Below are 22,963 nucleotides of genomic sequence, written 5' to 3' on the forward strand. Positions count from 1 at the left end.
TCTGTATCATGGAGTCTCTCAGACACAGCCCACTGAGTTTCTCGCCGGATCTTCTCAGTGGGTCGCGTTTCCGATCCGGTGGTAGATTCTGCGAAGCACGGCTCTTGCTAGGATTCGTGTTAGCAACGTCATCAGGTTTGAGCCCCGTGAGCTCACCTACAAACGTTAGGCTTACGCTGAAATAGCCCCGAAGGCTATCAGCTTAGGTAGGAAAAAAAATAATCATGGAGTTAATAAGTACCTACAACTATATACCATAAAATACTAACTCTACGATCTGTGTTTCATAATTGAAAATTTGCATACCTACTTATCACTGGCAGCAATAGCGTAGCAAGAAGCCAATTGCCATGCCTAAAAAAACCACAGATAGGTTTCGTACTTACGAACGAGATGAATCATTGTTCGTGAACTTAATGTCACTCAATTCCTTGGGACAGACTACATATCGTGTGACAGGTTCAAATTTAATACCTGACTCTAATCTATGTAGTACCCTCGTCCGTCTGTCGCTCGACGTTCGTTGGATATGTGCTAAGGGGAAAATAAATGTTTATTAGTAATTTAGCAGGTGTCCGTCGTGTATTGACTAACGTGCTAGCTGCTATTAATTTATTAATAAATCGTATTTTATAAAGATTGTTTGAGTGTATGTACATAGGGATAAGTATCTCAGTACCTAAAATCAGTAAGATTGTTCCGTGAGAGGAAGATGACGGATTTTATGTACAATAGTGTTGTTATTTCCGCATAATTGTGTTCGTTAGTCGAGATGAGTGCTAGCACGAGATCAGCCAAAGTTAGCTTAAAGTCCATCGAAGTGCCGAAAGCTTTGCAGGATGGAGAAAAATTTATTAAATGGGATGAGGTAAGTGAACCCCTGTTTGTGCCTTGCTACTAGTTTTAATTTCTAGTTTTGTTGTTTAATTTGTATGAAGCTCTTAATTTTTCTGTCTGTTAATTTATTTGATACACAGTATTCAATGATTTTGAATTTATAACGAACCAAAAAATAGATTGGGTAGTAAGTAGTTTGTTGTGGAATGCAATTTTTTTCCAATGCTTTATTAAAGATAAACATTTTAAATAAATTAGTGCTATTATATAGCTTCAAAATGTTCTGGCTTTACGAATCAATTTATAAATAGGCATACATATTTTAACAATACTGTAAAATTTATTTAATGTTTAATAAAAATTGTGGGTAATCTTGACTTTTTAATTTAGCCAATTGAAAATGTGCTTTTTTTTTAATTGTTATTAGTGATTTAATCTTTACTACAAATTTATCTTTATAATTGTACTGAAAACAAGTAAAAAATTATATATTGTTTTTTACAAAGTTTACAAAGCTAGTTTACAATGAAAAAATAAAGAAAAATTTGTTGATAGGATTCCGGGACAGGCCTTCCAGTTACCTTGAGGGTTGATCCTAATGGCTTCTACCTGTACTGGACTGATCAGAACATGGAGGTGGAGTTGCTAGACATTGTCACCATCAGAGATGTCAGAACTGGAGTTCATGCTAAAGTGCCAAAAGTAAGTACGCCATAAAAATTTTATTTGCCATTTAAATTATGATATGATATATTAACAGATATAATGAAAGCTACAGAAAACTATTCTTCAATTTAGAGAATGGTTGTCTTGATTCAATAATGTTTAAAACAATAATATAAATTCTCGAAATACCTAATTTTCCAATTTCCATTTAATTCATAGAACGAAAATCACATTTTAAGAATCTAAACATAGAAAGGTAACATCTGATCCAGTAATTGTTTGTTTTTCTTAATCATAATATCATTTGGTAAATAAGTATACTGAATTTTATTTTGATAGTAAATATTAAAGACTTGAATAGTTTTTTGACTGATTATTACTTACATGACACATATACACATATACATCTGAAAAACTTGCTTTATTTTTTCTATAAATGATAAATTATCATACGAGTATTGTTAATAAGCCTTATGTTTAAAAATAGTCAGGTGAGTAGTAGTAATCATGAGACAGTTGACCTTAAAATGTTCCCTGGCTATGTCCAGTCACATATATGATTAATAGTTATATGCTTCTTACAATTTCATCACTACTCATAGTGTTTAATTGTTGAGGATAGGGATACAATAGATCCTCTCCTTATTGTGTCTTCATTAATTCATCACTTCTAAACAATATCAGTTCAGCTGCTTAGTTGATTTAGTTATCTGTCCCATAAAGGTAAGAACTGTATGGTTTAAAATTTTTATATTTATTCACTCACTTTCAGTCTATGAAATGCATACCTTACTACGTTCCCATATACTTTTAACGTGCAATTAAATAGTTTTTCGAAAACAATTTGTGTTTTTAGCCAGTATGTTGTGTACATGCTTCGGGAAAAATAATAACAAAACAGTTATATACAATTTCGGAATTGTCCTTTCTGTTTGCTTGTTGGGCTTAAAACAAGGCACATTCATATTGTGTATTCTGTTACTCTTTTTTCTTAATTAAAATTCCTTTACCTCCCTCCTAATCTCACGTTTTTAATTGTCAGCATATTAATTTCGAAGTAACGACTCGCGTAACGCAATGAAAAACCATAGTTTTTTTTTTCATTATTTTTTCCGCATTGTGAAAGATACCTTATAAATGAAAACAATGTTAATTTCAATACAATTCGACATTTATAAAAGCAAAGATATCGTCGTGTGTTATATAAACTACTCAAAACAAAATAGGGCCCACTTTAAGTTAATCTCGAATTTCGTCTAAAAAAAATTGTTGGGTAGTAAATAGTGAAGTTAAACATTTCTAAGTATTGTTGACATGTTTATCTAACGTTATCAATGTTTCAAGTCATGAATTCAATGGTGTGTAGACAAAAAAAGAGAAGTACTCCAAAAAACATTTATTACTCAAATTCTCAGTCACTTGTACCCTCAGTCACATTCTGAGTGTTACAGTCGCACGTCTACTTTTTTCATTTTGAGTTGATTTCGGTGTTACTCGCGATCATTATGCCTGGCTCTCGGCGTCATATGGATGTGGAAACAGCAACAAGAGCAGTGTTTATGCTTTAGGAGGGAGAATCTCAGAGATCAGTGGCAAGATGTCTTGGTGTGTCGCGACGAGCTATTCGAAACGCGTGGGAACGTTTTTTAGAGACAGGTAGTATCACGAGGAGACCTGGATCAGGACGAGCGCGAGCTACAACCGTCCAGGAAGACCGGTATATCAGATTGACTGCACGTCGAGAGCTTACGATTCCCGCCCGCGTCTTACAAAATCGACTGCGGCAATCGACTTGCACACGAATCGGTGATCAAACCATTCGAAATCGGCTCCATGAAGACGGACAACGTTCCAGATTTCGTGCTATTCGTCTAAAATTGACAAGAGCGCATCGTGCAGCACGTTTGAAGTTTGCTCGCGAGCATGCGAAGTGGACAATGGACAACTGGAGAAATATACTCTTTACGGACGAAAGTAAAGTGAAGTTTTTCTGCGATGATCGTCGAGTGCGCGTGTGGAGAAGAGAAGGAGAACGTTTTTCAGAACCTTGCATACGCGAAAGGGATCGTTTTGGAGGTCCAAATGTTATGGTGTGGGCTGGAATAAGCTTGCTCGGTAAAACTGAGCTGGTAATTCTGGAAGAAGGCTCCATAACTGCCTCCCGGTATGTCGATCAAATAATTTGGCCCCATGTCATCCCATTTTTACAAAGAGTGGGTGAAAACTTCGTCTTTATGCAAGACAATGCTCGCCCGCATACAGCGCGAACAACACAGAGAGCTTTCTCTGAAGCCAATATTACGGTTTTACCATGGCCGGCCATGAGTCCCGATGTTAACCCTATTGAACATTTATGGGACCAATTGAAAAAAAGCCTCAAATCGAACTTCAGTAATGTGACTAATCGACAAGAGCTCATAAACGCCATAAAATTGTGTTGGGAGCGAATACCCGAGGAAAACATCACCCATTCGATTGAAAGTGTCCCAGACAGATTCAGAGAGTGCATATGAAATAGAGGAGGACCTACTCGCTATTAAGCACCATCAAACTCATTGATTTAGTCAATAATGAAAATCAAAATCAAACTTTACTTAAATCAATAATTTCTGTCAACTTTCCTAAAAACTGTAAATTTTAACTAAAGTCCATAAAATTATCAAAACTTACTCTTGTTAATGTTCATACACTTTCGAAAACCTTAATTTATTCATTCCTAATCATAAAAACTGAAAAAAGAAAAAGAATCTGTAAAATTCATTTATAAAACATGGTGGGCCCTATTTTGTTTTGAGTAGTTTACATAAACACCAAAGTATGTTACAAGGTATACATATATGTATATATATAGATAAATAAACAAGCTTTGACAGGAACATATGAAATCGTTTTTGAAAAAAAATAAAAAAAATTATTTATGGTGCCGCGGAACGTTTCTTCATTACCAATATTAGTTTGCGGCTTTCCCGTGACGGGAGAGTGATTGGGCGCGGTGGAATGTAATGTAATGTCGCTTAGATATAATTGGGCTTCGTGAAGAAGCGTGACTTTATCGCACCTTAATTCGTGTTTATGTTAAAAAGATCTTTTTTTTTCCTATCTGTGCTGATAACCTTGAGAGACTATTTCAGCTTCACCCTAACGTGTAGGTGAGCTCACGGGGCTCAAGCCGGAGTAGTGCTAACACTGGCCCTAGCAAGAACAGTGTTTCGCAGAATCTACCTCCGGATCGGAAACGCGACCCACTGAGAAGATCCGGCGAGAAACTCAGTGGGCTGTGTCTGTGGGTTAATTCGCTCGTCGAGCCCCTCGTCGCAGGCGACGGGTTCGACGAGGACGGTGACCGATACTTGTGGTACCTAAAAGCACCATTAATGGATCGGGAGGATCCGTAATGACGTGTTTTGGGCAACGCAATGATGCCGACTGTAGATGCTTACTGACTGAGTCAAGTTCCAGGTCATCATGGAGATCCACGTTCCTCAGGAACCATGTTGCTCCGATGGCTATCCTGCAAAATCGGGATTGAATAACCTGAATGGGTTTTCAAGTTTGTGCGGCCCGCGTGAGCGAACACCACGCTTGCATACGTCATGACGGGGCGTATGCAAGTTTTGTAGAGTGTCATAAAAATATCAGCAACTACATTAAATTAGTGCAGTCGCACTTAGAGCTGTGGGGTGATACAAATTTTGATTTGAAAGTAAACAATAATAGTTTTTGATATAAAGCTTCAATGGCTTAATTCGACAATACTGTAAAAGGATAATGAATGGAATTGAATTACCTATTTAATGTCGTTACCGACATTTTTATTTGGCTATCTATCTATGTCAGAGGCAGGAAAGTTCGAAAAGAATTTGACCGGGTCAAATTAGAGATTAGAAGATAGACAACGAAATCACGTAAATATTTCGAGCTAGTCAGCCTCTAAATACTTTCAAGATGTTTGGCGTAGACGCGAGGTATTCGCAGCCGATGTCGCGCACACAATTACATCATAACCAAACGTTTTTCTTTATATCTCTCATTCGCTAATAGGTTATGGTAATAAGTTTTGTTAGATACGGCCAAGCTGAGACACACGATGGCTCCACGACGTCGCCTCATCCGGAGGAGACGCTTTATGATTTTGTTGTTACCCAAAAGGAGTTACTTTCAAACGTTTAGTGTAACAAAGTAAAAGCGAATAACAACAACACAAATCATTTTCCGAATATCGCTTCGTTTTTAGACATTCCTGGAAATTTAGTCGTAATGTTTACTAAAACGAAATCGGAGCCAACGTAACGAGAATTTCCGTTTCGCTCCGTTCGTTTGGTTTAATTCTAAAAGTACTTTGAGCACTTTGTAATTAGGTTTATGTAAAGGCCGCGTCACGGACGAAATGCATTTCGAGAATGACCGTGAAACTTTTGTTTATGTTGATGCATGTATTGTATTTGGAGTTAGTGTATGATTAAAAATATAAAAAAGATGTGGTGTCTTGGGACACCAGGTAGGAACGAAGTTCCTTCGGCTAATGTAGAATCGACACAATTTGCAAAAAAAGAAATGGTGCTCAATTTTATGTAGGTTTTCTTGGTTTTTCTCTTAAATTTTGCTGATTAGTTTTTATTTAAGTACGGGAAAGTATTTAGGAAATTCAGTATTTTAGGAAATAATAAATTACGTAAAATAAAAAAAATAGTAATTCAAATTATCAATTAAAATAACAAAATATATCTCTTTATTTTTGGTTGACAACATAAAATTACATAGAAATAGAAATAATTACTAAATAGAGAGAGAAGGGATTAGAGAACGAAAAGAAAGAAGGAGCAAGAGAAAGGTATTATACAGTACTCGCTTGTGTATGCGACTGTCGCGCCTGCGCACTTCTCATTTAACGGTTTTATTCCACGCACTTTTTTCCACGGATTTTTTCTTACGGTTTTACTATCACATTTTTTTCAGTTCGGTCGCGCAGCAAAATCCCTATCCCCTCCAAGCCTGCCGTAAGGAACTTCGTTCCAATAATAGTAATACTGTTTACATTTTTTTGATATTTTTATGGGAGGTTGATTGCCGCTACCTATAAAAGGCAGTACGGAAAAGGTTCATGGCCACGTTTGATGAAGCTTTTTTTTTATTGTTTAGATTGGTGGACGAGCTCACAGCCCACCTGGTGTTAAGTGGTTACTGCAGCCCATAGACATCTACAACGTAAATGCGCCACCTACCTTGAGATATAAGTTCTACTTGAGAAGTATAGTTACAACGGCTGCCCCGCCCTTCAAACCGAAACGCATTACTGCTTCACGGCAGAAATAGGCGGTGCGGTGGTACCTACCCGCGCGGACTCACAATAGGTCCTACCACCAGTATTTATCAGTAAAAAAATAATACAATTTACGATTTTCCACGAAACGAATACACGACCGCAAAGTGACAAATAACTTTGACGAAGGTATTGAACGCGAATCACGCGGCGACCGTCAAATAAATCTGATCAAATCGTGATTGACGGTATTGGATAGTTATATTGACGGGAGGCATATCACCCATAATGAAATGAACTTATTTCACAAGTCGTTCTTGTCGCACGTAGACCGTTGGTCGTCTCGAGGTGATCTGTAATCTCACGAGCATCAGTCGGGTTTGCCGGCCGTTGCCTATATGTTGTGTAATAAAAACAAAATGAAAATGTTATCAGAGGAAGGTCGTGCGTTTCGGAACAATTTTCTTGTTTTCCTACTACCCACATAGATTTGTTTGTTACTGGATTTGGTCGAAGAATTGTCGGGTTTATCGTGTCATCAAATGACTGTTCGGACATTCTTTAGCATTCCAGTTTACGTTCTACAGACGTTACAAAATGTATATAGATGAAAATGATTGCTTTAATAAATAAATAAAAAAACTATTAACATAATATAGCGAATACTTGTTAGGATATGATTAATTTATCAGTATATTTTAAAATATATATTTGGTTATAGCACCCGGTCTTTTTGCCGACGCTAATAAGCAAATTAATTGTGACTGTGTCGTGAAATAGGTCACGAGCGGCAAGACCGATTTTAATACGGATATTAGCTGAAACCTATTTTTGTTTGACTTGATTATTTAGTTACATTTGATAAAAACTCTATTCATTTCTTAGTTTATTTGGAATCCACCAATTGAGTAGTTCATTTGAGTCGTCTATTATCAAAGGTGGCAATCTGTGCATTTGGACAAAAAAAAATTATTGATATGTCAATACAGATTGATTTGAATATAATCGTCTCCTTCAAAGAATACGGTTCAAAACCTGTATTAAATAAAGGTTAATAGTTAACCTGTTATTTATCTAAGATGTCGTTCCGAAGAGTTTTGTGACTGCCAATGGAATACAAAGTCAATAATTCGTTTTTCTGATTTAACAATCATTGTCCAAAAGTCAGATTGCCGGCTTTGATAATAGTCGACTCATTTACACATTATATACGTTTTTTTTTTTAAATTATGTTATATAGATGATCGTCTTATAAGTGATAGTGACAAGTGAATTTTAAGCTCGTGTACCCATTCACAGCAACTACTATCAGTTCTTAATACATTTTGCAGCAAATTCCAGTAAATATATTCGAATATATAAAATGGGATAGCGAGCTATAAAGACATACTATGTATCCATACAATTTAATAAAACTTCATCTTCAATACATTATTTAATTATAAAGTAGCAGTTTGCAGTCATTATTGTAAGTAATAGTTGATGAAACACAAAAGTGACGAACGCTAATAATCACGATGTAGCTTATTGACGAAGGTCCTTTTTTTTTTTAATGCCTACTCTGAGGAATTGTTCGAGATGATACCGGCATCTCGTTTTTACCATCGCACCGCCCGCCACCGAAGTAGAGTTCATCCATACTACCTGGAGCCACTGCGGTCATCCACAGTGCGTTTCCAGAGGTCTTTTTTGCCACGTACCATCCGGCTATGGAATGAGCTCCCCTCCACGGTGTTTCCCGAGCGCTATGACATGTCCTTCTTCAAACGAGGCTTGTGAAGAGTATTAAACGGTAGGCAGCGGCTTGGCTCTGCCCCTGGCATTGCTGAAGTCCATGGGCGACGGTAACCACTCACCATCAGGTGGGCCGTATGCTCGTCTGCCTACAAGGGCAATAAAAAATAAATAAATTACTTGTGTGGACGAGCTCACAACCCACCTGGTGTTAAATGGTTACTAGACCCATAGACATCTACAACGTAAGTGCGCCACCCACTTTGAGATATAAGTTCTAAGGTCTCAGTATAGTTACAATTTTGATAAGAGCACACAATGCAGGAGAAAGCTAAAACTAGGCACACGTTACTAATCGTCTAATGATAGAGTATTATATTTTAAGTCATAAGTTCAGAAGTGTCACTTCATTTTATGAATTGCGCGCTTGGTGCGGCAGATACCACCAGCTGGGTTATTTTTGCAGCGAAGCAGTCACGCGTTGCGTAATGAAGGTTGAGACGACTGTTACACGATTGAATTGAGAATTTCTCATGATAGTTTTCCATAGATATGCGATCTAGCTCACAGGCAACTACGTCTTAAATGGTTACAGGAGCTCATAGCTACTATAAGTTGGACTCAAACAACTGCGCCGTTCTGTTTTTTGTAGAGGTGACAAGGCGAAAATTTTTTACCGGGATGAAATTGCTCGGCAGACCGTCTTTCGGAATGTTATTATTAAGAACTTATATATATTATTATGTATATATGCACGATGGCTTCACAGCAGAAATAGCCATAGTGCTGGTATCGGAACCCATGCTGCACTACAAGTAAAGTTGTCCGTGACGGAAGTTTATCTATATCTATACTAATCTATACTAATATATAAATCCACAGTGGTTTTTACGGATGTTCCGTTATAACTACTGAACCATGCATCCGATTGACTTTAAACTTTGTTACCACGTAGAAAATACATGTACTTAATGGATAGGCTAATATTTATATGAGTGTTGGACTCCCTACACCAGTTGCGGGGGCGTTAATGATGAGAATTTTTGTGGGGGTGAGAAATAATAATGTTAATTTTTAATGCCCAGCAAAGCGGACGGGTACAGCGAGTTTAACTATAAACATAAAGAGTAGGATACACATTGATAGATTAATTTCACGGTTTTGCTGTTGTTTTACAGGCATAGCGTAAAATTACGTGCAACGCTGTTAATTGAAAATTCTAATTTGTAACAAGAATGGTTTTTGAATAAAAAGCTTCTAACTTTGTTTTTATTCCGTATCAATAATTAATTAATCAAATTATTAATTGATAAAAGCTAATGCTAAGTACAAATATTCTCGGGCGCGCTCGGGGTAAGTCGGATTAAATTGTCTTATAATTAATTGTGTGCTCGCCAGTCCCGCCATTATACGTGAATTATTCAGATTCATCATCCGATAAAAGCATTTTCTATTTATCTGTAAGTCAGTGTGATTAATTTTTTGACGTGTTCATAATTTTTATCTTCAAAGATCACGGTAATGAGTCTTGAATGATGTGGGTTTGTTGACATTATGGTATTAAATACGAATGCTGTGTTCAAGCCATGGATTTTTAACACAACAATTTTATCTTCCACCACCACCACCACACTAACACGATAAGATACCAATTTTTTTTCTTTAAGCTTTCAGCTAAGGATTGTGATTATTAAATACGTTTTTCTACGTACTTTCTCCAGCGGAAATACAAACCATAAATAATCATTTTCACAGAATTTCGTTGTAAATATGTCATGTTTTTGAGTTTTTATTGTAAAGGATGCAGCGTCCATTTTACTGCCCACTTGTTCGGGTGTCAGTTAAATTACTCAATGAGACATTTTTATTTGTTTACAAAACGTATTTTTCGTCATCAATTACGAATATTTTATTTTTAAGCCATAAATCATTGTGGTAGGTAGCGACGAGAGAAAATTCTCACTTCACACTGAAAAACTGTATAAGTAATAAATACTTAAGTCATTCGTATGTCAGCAACTTGCGATCTGTTAGGTTTTTATTCTCAAGTAAATAAATTTAGGACTAAATTGGATTAAAATGGAAATGCTTTGTACGAGAAAATTCCGTCTCCATTAAATTGTGGACGACAAATACGAGTTACGAGTAGAAGTACGAATAGAGTATTCGGCAGGCAGCGGCTTGGCTCTGCCCCTGGCATTGCTGAAGTCCATGGGCGACGGTAGCCACTCACCATCAGGTGGGCCGTATGCTCGTCTGCCTACTAAGGCAATAATAAAAAAAAAACACGTCAAAATCGTATCGATGGTGTTTTTTTGTTGTTTGCAAAAACGTTCAGTGAATTAGAAAAAATCGCGGCTCTTAATCGGAAAACATCAGCTACGGTGCTCGTGTCAGCAGTTCGCCCTTCAATTAAATTGCACCCATTTCTACTCGATTGAACGGATTCCAGTTTTCAATGGTCAGCCTTGCAGACAGGTGGCGGCAACGTCGATATTTGCGTGTCGAAATTTCGATTTGCGATTGTTGGTCTCAATGGAATCTGTCCTCATTGTTAGACTTTTTTAATGCAGCAGCAATAGGCAGAAGAACATTAGAAATGTTAGGGGCACTGCTGAGCCGATGTTTACTGCTCAGGACTATTTTCGAACTTCGTTTGAAGAAGGTCATAATGTTATTAAGCTCATTCAAGGGCCGCAAGGGATCTAGGGAAACAAAATTTTTTGAATTGGAGTTTTTAGGTAGTCTGGATGAACTTTGCCCTAGGGGTGAGTACGATGGTAAAATCATCTACTTGTCACCTCAAATAATTCTCAGAGAATTTCCAATGTAACATACAGTATCAAACAGAATTTCCAAACGATCTCTAAGAACGAGATTATCGACTATCGTAGTATCGACTAGTAGTAGCCACGGCTTATTATCGTATGATAACGCGTTGCTATTTTCTTTTTGAGCCAAGAAGTCCCCTTAATTTTGGTGGGCACTGCAACCCATAGACTCCACTAGGTCAGCATGCCCGTCGCCAGTACCTAAGGCAAAGTAATGGTTCTATTTTCATTGAGTTATATAGGAAAATAGAAGGAGCTAGACACCTCGTTCGACTGACGCCAACTGACTACCAATGACTTTAGACGTGATACATTGTTATCGTCTTTAAAAACATGTACGGAAGTCGAAATACGACCAGTGGCAATGTTATTGACTACGTTATGTTTGTACGCGCTGATCTCATAAACCTATGGCGGTTCCCGAAGCTCTGGTTCATTGCCGCTAAAATTATCGTGCCGCCCGATCGTTATCGATTCCATGTCACGTACTAAATTTAGACAAAAATAAATATAAATCTGCGTTATAAATTATTCGTTAACTGGATCGGGATCACTGACTGTAGGACGAGACAAGGTAATATAGCTCTTAACGCGTCATTAGAATGATATCAAGTCCTTTGTTTTCCGATTTTAAGAATCTGTATTAATAATTTCTAATTCTGTTCGAACTCCTCAACCTTGATTGGCTGCGTGAATTTTTGTCTAATAAATTTATTGTAATTTGTAAATAAAGAATGAAGTTCGGTTCAAAACGTGAATGTATTCACATATCACCTTAACGACATGTCCAATTAAGAGACGTACCTACATAAGTGTAGTAGAAATATTGCTTAACCTAGGTAATATTGGTCTCACGTATAACGTTAGTGGAATGAGGATAGTAATTGTTCGCGGCATCCACGAAGCTGTTAATGCGAGACAGTTTCGAATTCATTGACCAGTGATAATAGTTGAAAGAGATTCCATTTTATTATAATTGAGAGTGCTCTGAGGAATTGTTTGAGTGATGCCATCATCTCGTTTTTACCATCGCACCGCCCGCCATCGGAGTACAGTTCATCCATACTACCTGGAGCCACTACGTTCATCCACGGTGCGTTTCCAGAGATCTTTTTTGCCACGTACCATCCGGCTTTGGAATGAGCTTCCCCTCCACGGTGTTTCCCGAGCGCTATGACTTGTCCTTCTTCAAATGAGGCTTGTGGAGAGTATTAAACGGTAGGCAGCGGCTTACGTCTGACGTCCAAGAGCGACGGTAACCACTCACCGTCAGGTGGGGTGTATGGTCGTCTGCCTATCTATATATATAAAAATGAATTGCTGTTCGTTAGTCTCGCTAAAACTCGAGAACGGCTGGACCGATTTGGCTAATTTTGATCTTGAATTATTTGTAGAAGTCCAGAGAAGGTTTAAAAGGTAGATAAATATCAAAATTTCTTTTGTTTGTTTTAAGTTTATTTTATACAAAAGTTTAGGTCTTTTATTTATCGATTGAGCTAGTGTGTGTTGTGTGTGTTGTAGTCCTAGGGTACCCCGCTGGTACATAGGGCCCTCACAAGTTGTCTCCACTTTACCCTGTCTTGCGCTTGCTCCTTGACACCACTCCAGGTCACGTTGGCAGTCCTCATCTCATTGATTGAGCTAGTAGGATAGTAAAAAAAAATTGCGTGCTAATTGATTTTGGGTACATCTGCACTCGTTTAGTTAGGAGAATCATGGCCATCATAGGCCACTTTGGAACTGTACACGAAGACGAACAAGAAGAGGGGATAAGCTTGGTTTTAATTCAAGATACTTTTTTCTTTGTTAGCTTCCAGATTTTCTGAAGCTATTTAGATTGATATACTTTAACATAGTTGTGTTATTGGAACTTTACTGTTATTAAAGAAGTGTACACACACACAGTAGTAACTATTTATTACTTCCTCCATAAATTTCGTAATGTGTATAGTAAAATAAAGCAAAAAAAAAAACTGTTATTCAGAATCACAATACAGAGAAATTTATGAATCCATTCGAAACGAACAAGAAGGAAAACTCGTTCCAATTAAATTAATGTTCATCGCTGATTGTGATCCCACAGCTCGCGATCACGAAGGAATCAAAATATATGTATAAAAAAATAATAATAATACGTGTTCCGTAAATGAGATTTGTTTCGTTTCGATAACAGAGTGTAGCAACAAAATGCTGACACGTGTACTCATTGCTGTCGATATTATTGGCTTCGATTGTAATGACTCGTTCATACTACGTTCATATAGTGCGATCGTGTCACCAGAAATGTAATGTAGACAGACAGAATTTTAGCCATTCTTTGAGCAAATTGTAAATGTATCCGTTAAAATTTGGGGTTCCAAAAACAGCTCTACCTTTTGATATTTACTGGTGTATAAGGTTATAACTTCAGAAAGCAAGGGGTGGTCTAATATTATTATAGGCGTAAAATTAAACCTTATTACTTAATCTCCTATAATAAGTCCCGAAATGAGAACTGCCGACGTTACCTGGAGTGATGTCAAGGAGCACGTGCAAGACAGGGTCAAGTGGAGGCAAATTGTGAGGGCCCTATGTACCAGCGGGGTACCCTAGGACTACAAAACCAATAACAACAACTTATTCTTCCTTTTCAATCTCTTGAATAAGAGATTCTGATTGTAAACTTAAATCATCACTTGTTTTAGTGGAATCAAGCTACGACAGCACGCCATAAAAAAAATTACATTATTCACATTCCGCGTTTCATGAACTATTCTGTGTTCCAGCAACTTAGATAGCGGAGTTTTAAATACTACGAATCAGACTAATATATCTGGACTCTATTCTCTCAATCTTGCCAAATAGTAGACCGTAAAAGATTTTGAGCATCGCGTTTGTGATTCCCTTTAGCAAGACCAATGAACTGTTAGACCAAGTAACACAAGTGCCTAATTTTCTGATTCAGTATTGCTTACACGCAAAATAAATTGATTCGGTTCGAAGTCGCACAAAACCCAAGGTCGAGGTTCACTGCAAACTTCAATGAGCGATCCCTAGATTACGAGCTTTTTCTGTCCAACACGATAAATAGTCTGGCCGTATTTTGTTTTAGTGTGAATGAGTCACAATAAAGCACAAAGTAATAACGTTATCATAGTCTGTGTAGGTATTGTTTAACGCGTTTTATATTAGTTACGACGCGGCCGCGGTTTATTGCGTGATTATGGGCTTCCGTTGTTCCCACGCGATTTATGACACATTTTTGTTGTTTTTACTATTTACTTTTTTAACATAATCTTGTTTGCTCTATGTAACGATGTTTTGGGTCGTTGAAAAATTCATGATCGCCGCGTCTTTGGTATTTGTAGACAACCTAGCTTCCTGTGATGTACGATTTCCTACTATTGCTAAGTAATTTATAATTCATAAATCAGATGTATACTATTATACTATCTGAGATTTTCCAGTATCGTTCACTTTATTAAAAACATTTTTAAGATTTCATCTTGAGTTTGTTGCATTTATTCATTTTGCTATTTCTGACTTTTAGCACACTTTACAGCAGTGGTGGACAAATATTTTGATAGTCGGGCCACATTGCAGATGAAAATTTGACCTCGGGCCAAACAATTTTTTTTCTAATTTTATTTTGTGCGACATACTGTAATTGTTCAATTATCATAATTATATTTTCGAATAGGAGGCGCTGAAAAGAGCGGTTGTCCGGGAGAACATTTTGGCTCCCACCGGCCCTGATAATGTGTATTGCTTAATAATATTTTTTTTTATGCTCCAATTTATGTTAGACAAAAACTAATATTTGTGTTTTTAAGAATAATATATGCAATGCTTCACGGGCCAGACAAAATTCTATTGGCCCAGGCCTGCTTTACAGGGATTCTTCGTCATTGATGGTCTAGATGTCACCTGAATTTTTATTGTAGAAGCAATATGCACAGCGGTCTATTCCTATATCTTCTGTTGTATCTATAATGAATGTTTGTTGCTTAAAAAAAATATTAAAATAAACGGCAATTGTTTGTGCCGTATGCCAGACTATGTTGGTCTGTCGCATTTATCCATTGCATGCTTTCGTTTTGTAAGTACGAAATCCAATTTATTTCATTCGAGATTGTTTGAGGTGCGCCAATACGTATTAAACGTGCCCCTCAATAAGGTAATAAATTCCAGATAGACTTATCGGAGTGAAAGCGTTTGTAGAGAAATGTGTCGGAACGTTGCGACCATTTAGGTTCCTATCTCAATGTCAGCTTTCAGGCTCAAAGACCCCCGGCAAGGTTTTCTATTATCGACCGATAACGAGAATGAATTTTATTTATGCGTCAACGGAAACTTAACTTTAGGAAATTGGACATGTTGTATACATGTTTTCGGGTTTTTCACAATTGTATGTATATTGTATTGTTCGTATTGCCGTACTATATTTCTGTTACTTCTCCGTAGTTTGTCCAGAAAACGCCCTTTTAGTCTGTTAAGAGATAACACGAGTCAACACCAAATTTGACTTTGATTGCAAAGAATAAAATTTCGATATTTTACATAGTAATTAGACGAAAAAAAAACATGGCATGAAAAGTTTGCTTTTGTGTTTAGGAGACTGATTTAACGATATTTTTCAAAATCTCTGATTTTAATTTTTTATTGAAAATAAAACTATTGAAATAAATATGTTTATTATTTTTATTAAGTTTCACTATTAAATTAACTTACAGAAAACTGGAAAATAATTTAAAAGTGCACGCTTTTACTTTTTCTTTTACGTTCATAACTACTTTCTCTCACTAAACCAAAACAATGCCTCAAATGAACACTACGCTAACTCAAAATTTTGAAATTTTCGTTTTTCACGCAAATCGCTTCACTATTTTAAAAGTATTACAAATTCATTATTAATGGGGTTCGAAGCAAGAGTAAATCAGCTAGTTACACAAGAAAAAACCATAAGATCCTTAGTATTGCAGATATATTTATCAACTTTTTTCGTTTAAACTCTCCTCCTGTAAACCTACGAATTTGGAGTTAGAGTATTGTTCATTGGAGGCATCGAAATATAGTCGCCCATAATGTTTTCATTGTATTGGCCTTGATAACGTTGTTCAAAGTTCATGATGTCCTGATGAAAACGTTCTCCTTGCTCTTCTGAATACGCTCCCATGTTGTTTTTAAATTTATCCAAATGAGCATGCAGCATGTGTTCTTTTAATGACATCCTGCAGCCCATGGCCTTAAAATTTTCAAGCATATCTTCAACCAACTGTTCGTAGTTTTCAGCTTTGTTGTTTCATAAAAATCCAGAAACTACCGCTTTAAAACTGTTCCAACTTGCTTTTTGAGCACGATTTAGCAATGTTGCAAATTTTTCATCGGCGAAAATCTGTCTTATTTGCGGACCAACAAAAACCCCAGCTTTAATCTTTGCCTCCGATAACTTCGGAAAAAACATTTTCAAGTATCCAAAAGCATAGGATCTTATTTATAGCATCTCCATAGGCTTCACAGAGAACGTGAGATGTCTTAAATTCGTATTTCAAGTCTCGAACTTTAATAAATTGACCACATATGAAACAAAATGCATCAGCATCGTATTTACACTTTCGTGACATTTTAAGTTTTTCTGGGCTTGTACAAAACACCTGAGCGTTGTTTATGACTCGAGTGCCATCTAGTGGCACTGTGTAAACGTAAACACTCCACTCTTATTGCGGTTTTTTTGGAAATATTAAAATTAATTAAAATTTATAAAAAATTGAAAAATGAGTATTATTACTAAAACTACCACAAAAAGCAAACTTTATACCAAAAAAAGTTATTTTATTTTCGGTTTTGTGAATAATTAACCGGAAAAACCTAGTATAAACGTTAGGACAAAGAACGAATTTTTTTTGTAGAGTTGTGTAATTTGTCTATAGATTCCGGCAGTTTGAGGTCTGATAGAGAACGTATACCCAGTGTCTTCCGATCTCGACAGAAACTTGTTGAACTCAGTCTGACTTACAATATACACTAGAGATTTTCCTAAAATGTATTTGCCTTATTTGTCCATGAAGACGTGAAACACAAATGCACTACAAAAGATGTGTCGAAGCGCTTAAAGTTGAAATTATGTCACTAAAGCTTGGAAGCTGCAAAGCGGAGATTGTGCATTAAAGTTCACGTACTGAATAGGAACTTATTTATATAGGAACTTATGTATAGGAACTTATCCTATTCTGATGTAGCTTCGTTTGTAACATGAATTTTATATTAATTAATATTTATGTTGCCACAATGTACAATTTCTATATAGATGGGACTATTCATAATTAAGTACATTCATTATTAGAAACATTATAATCAGAAAAAAATGCTGCATAATAGTATTGACGAGCTAACGGCCCAGACTTCATATTTACTGGAGTTTATGAACATGACAGCGTGGATGTACCTCTTGAGACGAGATCAAGTCTGGGTTGAATGTATAACGGCTGTCCCATCTTTCAAACCGGAAGGCATGCCTGCTTCGCGGCAGAAATAGGCAGTATATGTTTATCGGCGGTCGCAGTACCTTATTATAATATTCAGAGAATACTGCTGCCCATTCTTCTGTGAATCCCTTTGAATCGCTTTTTACGATACCTAAGGTAAGAAAAGGGATGGTACTATCCTAGGCCACATAGCATATCATATGATTATGGCATAGTATCTATAGGTCTTTCGATAGAGAACTAAAGCTATCGACATTGCTCAGAGTCGGCAAGCTGAAGTGGCAGCGTACACGATCGCTGGAGCAGATTGGTTCTTCGGTGGTGACGGAACCCCCACACGTAATTTAGGGCGCCCCCGGCCACATGAAAGAGATCATTTGCAAAGAATACCCGGCAAAAGACGGATGAGGAGAGCTGAAGACTAATTTTAGTGACAACTGCCGGCTGATGGTGATAGATGATTATGGAATATGGACATCACATGTTAGCACACCTTTCCTTTATTGGCTCATACACTAAGAAATTGCTAAAATGATTATTGAATCAACAAATAGATAAAAGTTTATGGGATGCTTAGGTAATTTGTTTGCAATGTTTCACTGACAAATGAAAATATGCAAATCGTTTGAGTAAACACTGTTTTTTTTTTCCGTTAGAAAGCCAGCAAAGAGTACGATTCATATTGCATTTTTGTTTGAACAATATTTTTCTTATCAATGCGGATATCTTTCGAATGCTCTTTTTTATTCACGTTGAGCTTTATGGCTCATAGTTACTACTTGTCATCAAGTAGGTCGTTAACTAACTCATCTATAAAACGCGGTAATGGTTTAGCGATATCGCGGGTAGTTACTTCTCAATCAAAAAGATATGTGTGTTCGAGACTGCACCAGCACTTTAACGTTTTGTGGCGAAAAGCTTTGTTTTCAATCTTGATAGCGTAAATGGTTAGTGGCTATGGAGCTTTAAGTGACTATTGGGACCATTGAGACCCGAAATTTAATAACCTATACATATGGCTCTAAGTTTGAAACCCACTGAGTTTCTCGCCTTATCTTCTCAGTGGGTCGCGTTTCCGATCCGATGGTTGATTCTGCAAAGCACTGACTGCTCTTGCTAGGGCTATTGTTAGCAACACTCCGGTTTGGGCCCGTGAGCTCACCTACACGTCAAGGAAATAATGAAATAGCCTCTCAAGGCTATTAGCATAGGTAGGAGAAAAAAAAAGTTTGAATAGCTTTTAAACAACAGCTATCTCATTCTTCCATTCAAACTTCAGCATATTTTATTCGCTACCCTGCTTACAACAAGTTAACATCGGACCATTTATAGTGCGTATACTTTTGGCCGTATTTTTTAATATTTGCTACCCAATGCAGACCAGTCGATTTCTGCCTGCCCCACATGGCTTAGGTCTAAGGTCTTGGAGATATATGAGTTGAAAGAAGTCGTTTATGAAATTTTTATAGCTGAGGTAGCCAGAACGAGATTCTGAGCTACTTGACATTGAATGGCTACTGAAACTCGTACAAATGAGACTTTTTTTATTGCCCTTGTAGGCAGACGAGCACACGGCCCACTTGATGGTGAGTGGTTACCGTTGCCCATGGACTTCAGCAATGCCAGGGGCAGAGCCAAGCCGCTGCCTACCGCTAAAGACTTGGGGGGACGTGGGTGAGACTGTTAATTATGTTCTATACGGTTGCCTCACAGTTGGAACTGGAACGGATGACTGATCTACAGCATAAATAGGTAGGACGGCGAAAGTTCCCGTGCGAAAAAAATCTTCGTACCGCTATTAATTTCGCAAACGTTCTTGAAAGACCTAAGTAACTATTAATTTCGTAAAATATATTATTTAAAGATCTTTTTTTTATTGCTTAGATGGATGGAAGAGCTCATGGCCCACCTGGTGGTTACCGGAGCCCATAGACATCTATAACGTCAATGCCACCACCCACCTTGAGATATGAGTTCGAAGGTCTCACTTTTTACAGTACGACTGCCCCGCCCTTCAAACCGGAACGCATTACTACTTCACGGCAGAAATAGGCCGGGTGTTGGTAACTACCCGTGCGATCTAAAGATCTTATGCTCAAATGTACTGAACTTTGATGAAAAGTGTCGCATATTACTTTTACTATAAAGAAAGCAAAAATGTCTTATTCTGTAACATTTCATGAACATTTAACGCGACAGCCTCATTTAACTTCTCCAACAATTACAAAAGTACTTTTCTCGGCGTCGAAAGAGAACAAATTCTTAGATTTTCATTCAACGTAACAACTCAATTTTTAGATCCACTGTCTTTTCTTTCGTAATTGATTTAGAGGCCCTCTCAGTTCTTTCCTAAGTAAGTTCACGAGTTCCATTGTTTTCCAAGTTTGAACACGTAGAACGGAGTTAGCGTTGGAAATTATTGTTGTGTTGATGTTAAGCGGATTGAACGGAAACTCAACCGCGATGGGATACCGCCACAGATAGCGTAGACGTTGTTACTAGTTCGGGCTCATACCGTGCCCTAATAATAATAGGACGAAATTTTTATTAAGATTGTTTATTGCACTTGATGAGTGAACGAACTCAAAAAGCTTTTTTATCCATTTAGTACAAAAAACACTAGTTTTACTTATAGTAAGTTTTTAGAAGTAATTTTTACCACGTGCTCTCCTTTTTCCTTAAGGGATATTTCGTTTCCTCCAAATTAAGTATTTTTCCTAAGTTTATTAGCATTTCTTACCGGATCGGACTTGCAGAGCAAACGTTAGCCATCTTCGTTGCATTAGAGTACAATGTCCGCGCCGCATCCATTGGTATCACGTCTGAATTGAGGACAGCTGATTTGGCGTTCTGTAGTGGCAAACCAGTGGGGAGAGATGCGGTCCGTGCAGGACTTATTAGCGTAAGATTGCGATTTCCTCCTGACCCATAAATAAAAAACAACCATTGTTAATTGTGTTTTGGTGTGCAACAAAGATATTCTCTCTCTCACACACGTATTTACGTTATAAAATATATTTCTTCATCGCCCAAGTCACTCGTTAGTGACAAGCACAACGATCAACGGTATACTTCCTTTTATAACTTGTAGTTTATACACTTATTGCTTCCAAGAATTTAAGTGATAACTACTTTATCGCAGACATTTTGATCACACAAAAGTGAGTAATCATACCACGATATTACGATATAATAAGTCTCAATATGTTTTAATGCAAAAGAGTATAGCCGATATAAAAATAGCCTTATACAAAGTTGCTTTAGAAATGATAGCGATGTTTCGTGATGTTGGCATTCGTCCTAATCTTCACAGCGAAAGGGCAATAGGTGAACCGAATACGCAGCTGCATTGCTTATATGGATCGTATAATATATGAGGCTTATAAATCAAAGGCAGCTAAACGCCATAATGTCATAAAATGGATTAACAATGGCGCTATCTTGTTTAGTTAGTTGGACACGCTTTAGTGTTTTCATGTTATAACAAATGCAGCTAAATCTCTAACAATTTCAGTTCAAAAATTTTAGTTTTACCCTGTACTAAGTACTAATAAACGAAGTTTTATCATTTAAACTTCATATTATTACTAATATTCCCATTCTTTATAAATCTGCTTTAAAATGAAGAATATCGTAGCAACCCGAACAAAATTATTTCAGCTTCTCAAACCGGGAGTGTTGCTAACACTGGCCCTAGCAAGAGCAGTACTTCGATGGATCGGGAGGATCCGTAATTACGTGTTTAGGGCCGATTTTTGTAGTTTACCTGAATATTTGATTTAGCTACCTTTGATTTTATAGGCCTCATATCATCGCTTTGCTTAAAATCAATGGAGGCTGTGTTACATTACCAAAACTTATGAATATTGTATAAGAATCAAAATTCATAGCTCCACAATTTATTTAAACAACTTCGGCATTTAAATTTACTGTAGGGAAAAACTCAAATATTTCATGTAAATTCTGATTTAACTTTATAATATATTTAAGTGTCGTATTTAATTCACAGAGAAATGAATACGATAACAAGAATCGTATAATAAATAGGAATTTGACAAATTGATATAGCTTCTAAATTCATATGGCATTGTTTTTTAGGGTTTATTTAACTTGTGGCCTTGTGGCGTCATAATTCCCATCCAAGAGGTCACAGATTCGTGACTGGGGCGATGATGTCCATCGATACTAGTTTTTCCGAAATTAAAGGTTATATTCATGGGGATCCGCTGGATGCAGGCAGCGCAGGACCGGTCTTTGTGGCGAGCCTTGGGGGAGGCCTCTACCCAGCCCTGGACCTCTGTGGGCTGATAGAATAGAAAATTCATGTAACGAAGGACAACCCGATGCGTTAATCCCACCCGAATCGATCCAATTATGAGATCCTAGTATCTAAACCTAAGCACAAAGCTGAGGATTGAGCTGCTTGACTGGAAAAGGCTCGCAGGAATGCAATTCATGGAGTTTTCGATTCTAAATATTAGGTATTTCAGAATTTATCCAAAGTGATCGTTAGAATCGGTCAAAAATTCGGAACGATTATAATCGTTATATTATTTGCCACGAAAATGGCGTAGACTTCGAAATTTCGAAAATAGTAATCTGAATGAAATGAACACGCGGTAATTTATATGTTCTATTAAATACACAATACAGATTAACGTCGCCTGATCTCGGTGATAGCTGTTTGTCTACAATGTGTTAGACTGTCAAAACACGTGTTATTTAAATCGTCAGATGTATCGTATATAATTGGATTTTAAAATGGAATTCAAACTTGTGACCTAATTCGTGTTCCGTTGGCCTGAACAGTGAGTTTGTTTCTCATTGGCTCTTTTTTTTAAACGATATTTTACCCCTATCTAATCGCTGGTAGCCTAAGTAGCCTAGCTAATCCAGCTACTCATGGACCGGTAGATGAGCTCACGGGCTGTACCTGAGGGAATGGCTAACACTGGCCCTATTAAGAGCAGTGCTTCCTTGAATTTACCATCGGACCGGAATCGCGACTCACTGAGATCCGGCGTGAAACTCAGTGAGTTGTGTGTATGTGACACCGTAACTATGACTATGGTTCATTAAGTCCATCTAATGTTAATTAGGTACAGGATCTTTTCAGTCATTTCACTTTCCAAACTTTGAAGATTGTATTCTGTAAATTGTTGAACAATGGG

At 37.1% G+C, this 22,963-nt stretch overlaps 1 protein-coding gene across 2 annotated transcripts in view; it reads left to right on the top strand.

Annotated features, from left to right (window-relative positions):
- Positions 1 to 772: 772 nt before the first annotated feature.
- The window catches only part of PLCb1 (phospholipase C beta 1), a 116,392-nt gene continuing 94,201 nt past the window's right edge, over positions 773 to 22,963 (top strand). Inside the window, exons 1-2 of one of the 2 annotated variants that reach the window (NM_001171921.1) lie at positions 773 to 868; positions 1,393 to 1,539. In NM_001171921.1, the coding sequence (NP_001165392.1) occupies positions 773 to 868; positions 1,393 to 1,539 (243 nt within the window). Of the gene's footprint in view, positions 869 to 1,244; positions 1,314 to 1,392; positions 1,540 to 22,963 lie in introns of those variants that run through there. The other variant, XM_038014249.2, reaches the window with a different exon arrangement.

This window comes from Bombyx mori, chromosome 12 (genome assembly GCF_030269925.1).
Source record: "Bombyx mori chromosome 12, ASM3026992v2".
NCBI classification, from domain to species: Eukaryota; Metazoa; Arthropoda; class Insecta; order Lepidoptera; family Bombycidae; genus Bombyx; species Bombyx mori.